The sequence below is a fragment of the Phodopus roborovskii genome, unplaced genomic scaffold, assembly GCF_943737965.1.
Source record: "Phodopus roborovskii unplaced genomic scaffold, PHOROB, whole genome shotgun sequence".
NCBI lineage: Eukaryota > Metazoa > Chordata > Mammalia > Rodentia > Cricetidae > Phodopus > Phodopus roborovskii.
Genome location: NW_026125665.1, coordinates 1,340,228 through 1,350,864, shown reverse-complemented (window position 1 = coordinate 1,350,864; position 10,637 = coordinate 1,340,228). Strand labels below are relative to the sequence as shown.

Here is a 10,637-nt window from a genome sequence, read left to right as displayed (position 1 = left end):
ACCCTCCTGGAACTTGGGCCATTTGACTGCTACCCAGAACCCTGAGCAGAGGGACCCAGGAGGACTCCGCACAGTAACAGGATGGGGGCACGGCCCTCCAGCCCCTTGGACAAACGGCAGCAGCAGCAGCTGAGGGGTGAGCAGAGGGATTGGGGTAAGGTCGTGCCGTCCACTGCACAGGAGGCGACACTGGCATTAACTCCTGGCATTAAATATGTGGTTCCTTGTTAGGATTCTCTTGTCCTGCCAGGAGTGGGCTTGTGTTGGAAGATTCCAGAGTTTTTGTTTAATGTTTCAAGATCAGGCTAGCCCGAAACACTCTCTATAGGCCAAGCTGGGCTCAAAACCAGAGATCAATCTGCCCCTAACTTCCACGGGCTGGGATTAGAGATTTGCATCACCACTGCTTTGGTGATGCCTGGCTTTGGAAGATTCCAGATTTAAACGAAACTCAAGTGGCTGAGCATGGTGGCAAACACATGGCATCCCAGCACTCAGGAGACAGATCCCTAAGTTTGAGGTCAGCCTGGAGTACATAGTGAGTTCCAGGACACCTGGGCTACATGTGACCCTGTCTCAAAACAAAAGTGAAATGTGGCAATTTTGATTTGTTAGGGGACTCATGGGCCCATGAGGGCAGGGGTGGTGGCCACAGGCAGGTGGAAGGGGTCCCTGTCTGGCCCCAGATGGTCATCATGGCCAGGCCTGGCTACATGGACATTGGGACTAAGGCTCTCTGTACTGTCCTACACTAGACCTAGAAGAGGGGCTGGACGTTCATGGTTCAGACTCACAGGATATGGTGGCTGTTCCCTAAGGGGAGGTGGCTAGGCCAGGCTGGAAGATGGTATGTGGGAACAGCATTTGGAAAGGGGAATTGCCCATGCAAATTCCTGCATATGCTGCAAATCATTTCTGCAAGTCCCAGGATTGACTGCTACCTGCATTTGCTGTGTGCTTTTGAGTGAGTGAGTCCCCCTCTCTGGGTCTTGTTCTCCTGAGACACAACAATGTACTTGGATGAAAATGCCTTTGTGTGTGCATGTGTGTAGCAGGGATTAACACTGGTTCTCCTCTTAGACTGCCTTCTACCTTATTCACTGAGGCATGGTCTTTTGCCTATGTCGGGGCTCACTAATTCAGGCTGATCTGGCTGGCAGGCCAGCTTGGCCTAAGATGACAGGTAAGTCCCCTGGCCACAGTGTTGGTCCCTTTTCCCCCACAGGTCAGGTGGATGGCTTGCTGAGGGCCTTCTTGCCATGTTACCGCAGGCAGCTAGCAGCAGCCGTCCTGAGGCAGATCTCCAGGGAGCTGGGACCCCAGGAGCCAGCAGGATGCCAGCTGTCCCACACCAAAGTGCGTGTGGTGGAGGATGAGGATCCCTGCCAGTCACCCCTCAGGGCGTGTGGGGACCCAGCTGTGGTTGTCTCCGGAGACTGTGGTGCTGGGAAGGGTGCACTGACCTCAGGGCCTTTGTACAGGTGGATCAGGAAGCTGTGAAGGTGAAGGCAGGCAGAGGAAGCTTGGGGAAGTGTGTTCCCTGCCAGGGTCAATAGCAAGTGCAAAGGCCCTGAGGTTGGCAAAACCTGAGTAGTGTGAGCAAGGGTCCCAGCTTCTTCATGTACCTGCCCTGCTGTCGCAACCACAGCACCAGGGAAACACACCTTGATACGACCCCATGCCCATATTTCCTGCCCCCTTGTCCCTCTTACTCTGTTCTTGGAAGTTCAGGGTTCATTAGTAAGATCAAACAGCATGGAGCTATGGCCCACTGATAGTCTTCCATGGCCTCTATCTGTCCCCACCCCGGGATAGTCCTGGACTAACGAGGCAATTCAGGGCCAGAGAGGCAGGTGAGCCACATGAAGGTTGCACAGGTGACTGGAAACTGGGGTTCTCACTGGCTCCTTTTCCTCCCTGCTCAAGGGAGGATCTGTGGGCAGGTCACCTCTGGGGACTTTCCCTGTCCCATGCAGGACATTCCCTATTCTGCCACAATTTTGTTTTTGTTTTATTTAAGGCAAAGACTCATGTAGCTGGGCTAGTCTTAAACTTGATGTGTAGCTGAGGCTGACCTTGAACTCCTGACTTTCCTGCCTCAACCTTCCTGGTGCTAGGCTGACATGACAGAGTGCTAGGCTGCCTCTGAGCCTTAGGAGTATGGTGCACATGTGTGACCAAACCTACATGACACTTGTTTTCCTTTGGATGTCTGTAGCCCAGGCTGTCTATAGACTACATGGGCAACTGAGGAAGGAGGGTCACTAGGATCCAGCAGTTGGTGGCGTCTCCATGGTACCACAACCAGATCCTGTCATAATCAATTAAATGTAAAAGCTGAATGCCCTGCTTTTGGTGGCAGCTGAGACTCAGGCAGAGTTCAGGGAACCCTAAAATCTGCTCTAGACCCAATGACAGCTGGCATCCCCTTGCAGAAGCTGCCTCGAGTCCGGGAGCATGGAGGGCCCTTGACGCTGCTGTGGGGCCACCCACCACAGTGGCAACCCATCTTCTGTGTTCTGCGTGGTGATGGACATCTGGAATGGTTCAGCCAAAAGGATGTAAGTAGATGGCCAGAGGTCCTGCCTAGAATCCCCCAGTGAGGAGCTCAGTGGCAGAGTCCTGGCCAATAACATGCAAGGTCCTGAGTTGCAGATGGCCCAGAGGGGCAGGGGAGTGCGTTGGGAGTTTGCTTACCTGCCTCCTGTGTTGGGGAATCTGTTTGGTTTCAAGGCTTTGTCTGGTCTAGGAGTATGAATCTGGGGGCCGTCCCCTGGGCTCCACAGCCCTGACCGGGTACATGCTACTCACTTCCCAGCGTGAATATCTCTGCCTTTTGGATGACCTCTGCCCAAGCTCCTCTGGTAAGCATCCCTGAGTTCCCTTAGCTTCCCTTCCTCCCAGCCCTGTGGCTGTCCTACCCTCCCTGCACACTTGGGAAGCTGATTTGATCCTCCATCTATTGCCAGTAGCAACTTCCTACCCACAGCGTGACTCACAGTGTCTACAGATGTTGCCAGCTGTCCCTTGGTGGATGGTATTGTTCCTGGAGCGAGTACACTTGCTTTGGGAAGGAAAAGAAGGACCCACCGTCCCTAGGGGGGCATCAGTAAAGCCAATGGGACAAAACCCAAATGGCAAAGAGTCTAAGGAACAAAACAAAAGCAATGCTGGTGGCGCACGCCTTTACTCCCAGCACTGGGGAGGCAGAGGCAGGCGGATCTCAGAGTGTGACACCAGCCTGCTCTACAGAGTGTATTTCAGGACAGCCAGAGAAACCTTGTCTTGGAAAACAAACAAAAAAGAATAAAGCAACAAAACAATACAATAAAAGTCAAGGCTGGAAAGATGGCTCAGTGGATCAGAGTTTGATTCCCAGCACCCATATCAGACTGCTCACAACTGCCTGGAACTCCAGCTCCAGGGCATCTGATGTCTTTGTGTTTGACATATGAACAAATACATGCATGTAGTTACTTATTATTGAAAAACCATGAAACCCAGTGTCAGTAAGCATGCAAGGAGACAGATGTGGTGGGAAGCAGTGTACAGATTTGGGACACGGTGCAGTCCAGTTGGGGTCCTGGTCTTTGAGTTTCTCCCACTCTGTCCCTGTTCACCTGTTCCAAAAGCAATGCAGAGTTTATCTTGCAGGCCCACATAGCACTAGGGCTTCTGCTGTGTTTAATCTTTGAGACAGCTTTTGCTCTGAAGCCCAGGCTGGCCCGGAAGTCACACAGTCTTGCTTTCAGGAGATCTCGCCCAGGAGGAGCCACTGAGAGTGCTGGAGGAGCCTGTGAGCTTTGCGCTCTTCCTTGTGCACCCGTTCCGGGCTCACCTCTGCTTCTGCGCCCGCACACGGGGGGTGCAGCGAGCCTGGAGGCTCAACCTGCAGGGTGCCATCCGGCTGAGAGACACCGGTGCGTCGGGGCAGAGCAGGGCGTATGTGGGAGGCAGGAGGAAGATGGGCATAGGTGAGGGGCTTCCTGGAGAGGGCCGGGGCGCAGCGCGCCGCTGACTGTGCCCTCAGTCCTACAGCGCAGCCGGGCGCCCGCGGCCTGCGCCTTCCTGGATGCTGTGCAGCTCTATAGACGACGACGGGGCTTCGCCGGTGGCGAGGATGCGACGCTGGGCTCCGACGCAGAGGTGAGCGGTGTCCCAAGGCATGGTTGGGTTCCGCCACCCGCCGCACACTACGCTTCCACGCTTCCCTCGTAGGTGCTGAGCGCTGAGCTGATGCGGGAGCTGTTGCCCGGGCTGCGCTCACAAGCGCTGCGGGGTCTGCGCGGTTCAGGGCGCGCCCGGGCCCGGGCCTGCGCAGAGGTGTGGAGCGGGTTGCGGCGAGGGGAAGGGGGGGGGCGCCCCTAGCCCCACGTGCTCGCCCACACCGCCCTCGACGCTGCAGTTCCTCGACGCTGTGTACGCGGCCGTCCTGGTCCGGGCATCTGCAGGTCTGCGAGCCTTCCAGCCAGAAAAGGACGCGCTGCTGGCGGCTCTAGAGAGGACGGTACGCGCAGAGCTCGAGCAGATCCTACAGCAGCGCGCACAAAGGGCGCGGAGACTGAAAAGTGAGCTGGACGGCGACGGGGGCAGGAATAAGAGGCGGGGCCATTGCTAAGAGATAGGGGAGGCTGCGTGGTTGGTGGGGGTCAGAACTAGGAGGGAGCGTGGGTCCAGGAGGAGGGAGAGGGGTCACGGAGCGAGAGGTGGGGCCTAGGCAGGACAGTGCAGGAGGCCAAGGTGTGGGGTCAGGAAATGTAGGGGCGGGGCCACCTGGGAGAGGGCGTGGAGTTTCAGGAGCTGGGCCTGTTAGCTGAGGGTCGTCTGGAGGCGGGATCAGGGCGATACCAACAGGTTGGACAGTGCTTGCCTGAGGGGGCGGGGTCTTGTGACTGGAAGGTGGGGGTCTAATTGGCGCGAGGCGGGGCCTGAGGGATAGGTTAGGGAAAAGGGAAATAGTTGATGAGAATTAGAGTCTGACACCGGATACTAGCCTGGAGAAGCCCTGAGAAGGGCGTGGTACGAGAGAACGGGGCCTGCAGCAGGCCTGTTAAAATGTGGGTCAGGTAGGGAGGCTCTGCAGCCGATATGAAGACCCTGCTTCCTCGGTCTGTGCCTTTGGGCCATGTCTCACAGCTCCTACTTAGCCTCAGTTTCCTCAGCTGCAAAATGAGTATTGAGCTCGCCAGGTTGAGGTCCCTGCTCCTATGCATTCATTGCATTCCTATGCATTTCCCCTCAGTGGAGATCAGGGACGCCCTCGAGGCATGCCTGTGCTGCATGGTGGACCAGCAACTGCCCCAGCTTACCCTCACGCTGCTGAGCCCTGTGGAAGCCACGCTCCAAGCTGTTCAGACCCTCCTCATTCGGGGCATAGACCGGCTGTCTCACCAGCTGCACAAGAATCCTTCAGGCACTAGGCTGCGCAGGGAGGTTAGCACATGGGCTGGCAGTGGCATGTCCCCCTTGGCCTGCCAGTATCACAAGCCAAGGATATTTTCTCATCCGACTGGTATTCATACGTAGGTTTATGAATTCGGGGAGATACCTTGGGATCCAGAACTGATGCAGGTCTGCTATCGGGAGGCAGAGAGGAACCGCAGCCACCTGGCCCATCTGGCAGAACCATTTGGCTTCCTGGGGATGCAGAGCCTGGTGTTTGGGGCCCAAGACCTTGCACAACAGGTGAGGAAAGTGAATGGGAAGCATGCATCGGGTATCCCTGGTAGAGGGAGAGTGTGCGTTTATGGGAAAGGAATGGGCCCAACTGATAGGCAGGCAGGGCCTGGAGAGAGTGTGAATCTCTAAAAGACAGTAGGGAGCCTCAGGAGGTATGAGAGCATGGCCAGACTCAAAAGCTGTCTGGCTGGGTGTTGGTGGCACACACCTTCAGTCCCAGCACTTGGAAGACAGAGGCAGGTGGATCTCTGTGAATTCAAGTCCAGCCTGGTCTATAGAGCTTGTTCCAGGACAGCCTCCAAAGCCACACAGAGAAACCTTGTCTAGAAAAAAACAAAACAAAACAAAAATTAAAAAGGAAGAGCTGTCTGCTGTTATGAGTTCTGTCTAAAAAGGCCTGAGTGGAAGAGCCTAGAAGCTCTTATCCAGATGCAGGTGTGGTGGTGTCAGCCTGTCGAAGACAGGAGGACCAGGGTCATCCTCCGATGCACAATGAATTTGAGGCCAGTGTAGGTTACGTGAGGACCTATGTAAAACAAAAAGAGAGATGTGTTTTAAAGGCAGCAATAGGGCCCCTCCGTGGACACAGGGAATGAAATAGGAAGAGCCTGAGGTAACCCATTGGTGCCCGGCACATCTGCTACTTTGTACACTGCACAGGAGCGCTCCCCAGGGAGGCTGCTGACTTTTCCTGACCCAGGCTTCTGGGAAAGCTTCTGAGCCAGAGCGGTGGTCCTGGGGTGTGGGATCATGTGGGTACCTTCTTCACAGCTCATGGCAGATGCCGTCACCACCTTCCTGCAGCTGGCGGACCAGTGTCTGACGTCAACTCTGGACTGCAGCCAAGCAGCTGAGCAGCTAGAGAAAGTCAGGGGCCTTGTGCTGAAGGTAAGGTGGGTGGGAGGGTCCCACAGCTGGAGTCCTGAGAGCCGATGCACAACACTGGCTGTATCCCCTGCAGAAGTTCACCTCAGACAGTGAGGCCACTCGATGGAGGTTCACCCGGGCCTGGCTATTGGGCATATTCTGGCCCTTTGTGTGGAGCCAACTTGAAGTGAGCTGTAATTTGGTGAGCAGACATGTGAGACATCTGCTTGTTGGGGACAGAGTGCTTACTTTTGCTTGAAGCCACTGGGAGAACTACATCCCACCTCCGCTCCCCAGACTGGGTGGGGGCTCTCCTGGGCTTCCACAGTGCCCTTTGCATCTTGATTCATCCCTAATGCTTGCTGACCACATACTCCCTGAGTTCCATTGTGGCCTTGCTGAGCATGTGCAGCCTCTATGGGTCTAGTTTTATATGGCAGCACTGACTGTGCAAAAGTCCTGGGGCAGGACCCTGTATGTAAGGACCGGAGAGGAGGCAACTGAGGCTGGAGTTGAAGGAAGGGTGTGCGTGGGGAGGACTCAGCTTCTGGCTACCTTAAAGTCAGGACCAGCAAGTATGGGTGTGACTTAGATGCTAATGGGACTCTTCAGAGAAAGTAGCTATGGTTAGGTCTTGGCTGACACACTTGGGAGGTAGGATGGCTGTGTGGGCCTTAGTCCATTTCTGACACTGTGGCATATGCTATGGCATGTGGGACTGTGGGCAAGCATGTCCATGTTACAGAGAGGGAAACAAGAGTGTTCCAGCAGATCTGGCCAGGGCTGGGGGAGCACATAAGTCCTGCATCTAGCCAAGCTCCTTACTGTGGTCCTAGGAACAGCCTGAGGTGGATGGGGATACCCTGGCCATGGACTGTCAGGTTCTGACCACTGAGGGTGTCTACAGGGACGTCATCCAGGGCTCCCTTCTGCAGAGAATTGATGGAGGTGAGTTCCCCAGCTGTAGCTCAGTGCAGCCTCACTCAGTCCCTGTCATGCCCTGTAGATGCTTGCACAGGACTTGAGGGGTCCTGGGAGGACAGTGATGGGTTCCCTGGAGGGGGTACTGTAATGACATTCTCGGGGATATTGGGGTTCTCAGGAAGATGAGAGAGAAGCAGTTGTACTTGGTACCAGAATGTTGGTCTGGAGTTTGCTCAGGAGCTTCCAGAAGTGCACAAAGCCTTTGAAGACAGCAGAGAGAAGAGGGACTAGGAAGGTTTGATAAGTGGTAGAACCCAGGGGTGACAGAGTTCCCAGGAGCCAGGGGATAGAATAAGGCTGGGCCCAAGCAAGAGAAATGGAGCTGAGGTGGTGACATAGGCCAGCCCTCCTGCCTCAGCATCCAAGTGCCTGAACCCACATGCCCAGCAAAGTAGAATGATTTTTAAGGATTTATTTTTATGTGCATTGATTTTTTTGCCTGCATATCTGTTTGTGAGAGTTTCAGATCTCCTGGAACTGGAGTCACAGATGGTGTGAGCCGCTGTGTGGGTGCTGGGAATGGAACCCTGGTTCTCTGGAAGAGCAGACAGTGTTCTCAATTGCTGAGCCATCTACTTCCAAGAGTAAAAGTTTTAAATGGCTGCAAACTAAGTCAAGAAGTGGGGGCCTAGATGGGCTTCTGAACCTGGAGCCTGTGTACATCCTTAGGGAGCTCCACTGCTATTGATTTGTGAAGTCTGCACAGAACAGCAGTTAGGTGGGGCTGCCAGTCTCCTGGCTAGGTGGAGAGCAGCTATTGATTAGCAATGTCTCTTATTCTAGAGTTGAAAAGGATTCTTGGTGCCAGTAACAGAGCCTGCACTCCGGCAGACTGTTCAGTAGCCCGGTGGAACCAAGGAGTAGGTGAGCACCTCACTGTTCCTGGGCCACAACAAGGAATGGCTGTGGGGTTGCACAGGGTATATAGAAGTGTGGCAATGGTAGAGTGAATGGAACAAAATGAGCTTCATCTCCTGAAGTGGCCAGGCTGGCAAAGTCATGGTGAACAGGTGGAGAAGCCACAGGCTGTGACACGCACATAGTGATAGGCTTGTGGGAGGGGAGATAGTGATGGTCAGCAAAGAATTGTTGAGGTATTGATATTTAATAAGGATCAGGAGAAACAAATAGGCCAATAGATGTTTATTCAGGGAGAAATAACTCACAACATAGACAGATAACACCAGCAGGTTCCTGGTCCCAAGGATGCCTCCAGAAGTGCAAGCAAGAGAGCTGCTCTCTGTGCCCCCTCTTCAGCCTTAGTTCCCCCAGGTCACGTCCAGCCCTGTCTCCACCCCACATGGGCGTGGTCTATGCCACAGGTATGGACAAGGTGAATATCTCATTACATTGAGGCAAGGTAACTTGGGCTTACTTGTTACGCAACCATAGCTGACTCAGATACTCTGACTTTGATGTGGACCTATTTAGTTAATTAGATAATTACTTGAGTATGCCTCCACCTGCCACATACACCAGTGGGTGGGTGGACCTGAGCCTGTCACTGTGTGCACACAGTCTTATGGGTGAGTTCCCACGGAATCTCAGAGTTTGCAGAGGCAGGCTGGCATTTCCACAGGCTCTCCAGCCTGTCTCCTGCCTGCCAGTCCACTGCCACACAGCTTGTCAGGCCCTCTTGCTTTGTGAGCCCTGCCCCTGCTCCAGGCCCTACCTTCAGCTTGTCACATGGACATCTATGTGACAGTTACCATTTCCACAGATGAGGGAGCTGAGGCTCAGGTCTGAGATGGAGAGGTCTACTCAGGTGCCAAGAACACCCCAGCTGTCTTTGCCCACACCCATTCTGGGGACAATGGATGAAGACCCAAGTATGTGAGCTGCTTCTGGATTTTTAATTGCTGCAATTCAACAAAGCATCATAGATTCTGTGTTCCTGCTAGAATTTGTACACTCAAGTTCTGGGCTACCATAATAAGACATTGTAAAGAAACAAACAAACAAAAAAACAAAAACAAAAAAAAAAAAACAAGCCCCCAAATCTCTCTTGATTTGACACATGTAATCCCATTAATTTAATTTTTTTAACTTTTTTACTTTAAAAAGCCATACAATTAAAAAATTTCTTTTAAAATTTATTTGTGTATGTGGGGGGGGGCATGTGGCCATCAGAGGACAACTTTTAATCTTGCTAAATGTTAATGGACTAAATATTGTTAACTGTGATTCTTGATAACTGTTGTGTTATATATTTTGCTATGTTAAGGTTAAAACCCTTTTTTTTTTTATTTAGACAGAAAAGAGAATATGATGGGAGATGTCATTCTGTAAATATGTTTCTCATACTGGTTAAAGAATAAAGCTCTGTTGGCCAATAGGAAAGCAAGATAGGCGGGACTAGGAGATGAGGAGGAAAGAGAAAGGAGGAGTCAAGATAAAAGAGAGAGTAGAACACTGGCGGCCTTTCTCTCCAGTAAGATAAGACCGTGTGAAAATTAATAGAAATGGGTTAATACTTAAGACAGAGCTAGCTGATAAGAAACAAGTAACTGGCCAACAAATTTATATCAAATACAGAGTCTCAGTGTGTTATTTGGGGCTGGTGCGAAGGCGGGACAAGACCGGCAACGGGAGGAGAAACTTTACTCCTTACAGGGTTCTCTTTCCAACAAGTGGGTCTTAAGGATTGAACTCAGATCATCAGGTTAAGCTGCAAGCATTTTTACACTGAGGCCACCCTGTGGCTCTCAGTTTGATTTGTAACTGCTTCAATGACTAAATTGAGCTTTAAAATGCCAAGGGCTATGTGCTTGATTGTTTAGAGTTCCACCCCCAGCCCAGCCCTCTGGGATCCTCTATCCTGGCTTCCAGTCCAGCACTGCTGTTGATCCCCTCAGCCTGGCTCTCCAGGGTTGCCACCCCTAGCTGCTTCCAGAAGGTTCAAGGGAATTTCCCCAATGCTCCCTACAGAGCCAGAGGAAGCCAGAGACCCAGGCAATCTGGCTGTATCAGATCCTGGCCTCAGCACCAGGACATTTAATTTTTAAATTTACTCATCCTGCATAGCTCTAGGTTCACCCAGACCCAGGCTGGAGTGCAGATGCTAATTCTGGAAATACCCTCCAGCCGCCTTTGAGAGCAGCTGTGGG

General features: G+C 52.9%; 1 protein-coding gene across 2 annotated transcripts; it reads left to right on the top strand.

The window, feature by feature from the left end:
* Niban3 (niban apoptosis regulator 3) lies at positions 1-10,048 on the top strand. 2 transcript variants are annotated; one of them, XM_051178143.1, is made up of 15 exons: positions 1-136; positions 1,226-1,356; positions 2,436-2,561; positions 2,750-2,864; positions 3,753-3,920; positions 4,031-4,146; positions 4,219-4,323; positions 4,406-4,568; positions 5,243-5,433; positions 5,527-5,685; positions 6,484-6,567; positions 6,641-6,748; positions 7,383-7,494; positions 8,314-8,394; positions 9,251-10,048. In XM_051178143.1, exons 1-15 carry the CDS (start codon positions 82-84, stop codon positions 9,274-9,276), a joined length of 1,740 nt encoding a protein of 579 aa, XP_051034100.1. In that variant the 5' UTR covers positions 1-81; the 3' UTR covers positions 9,277-10,048. The 2 variants fall into 2 exon arrangements, with proteins under 2 accessions (XP_051034100.1, XP_051034099.1); XM_051178142.1 differs by having other exon boundaries at positions 6,451-6,567.
* Positions 10,049-10,637: the final 589 nt, after the last annotated feature.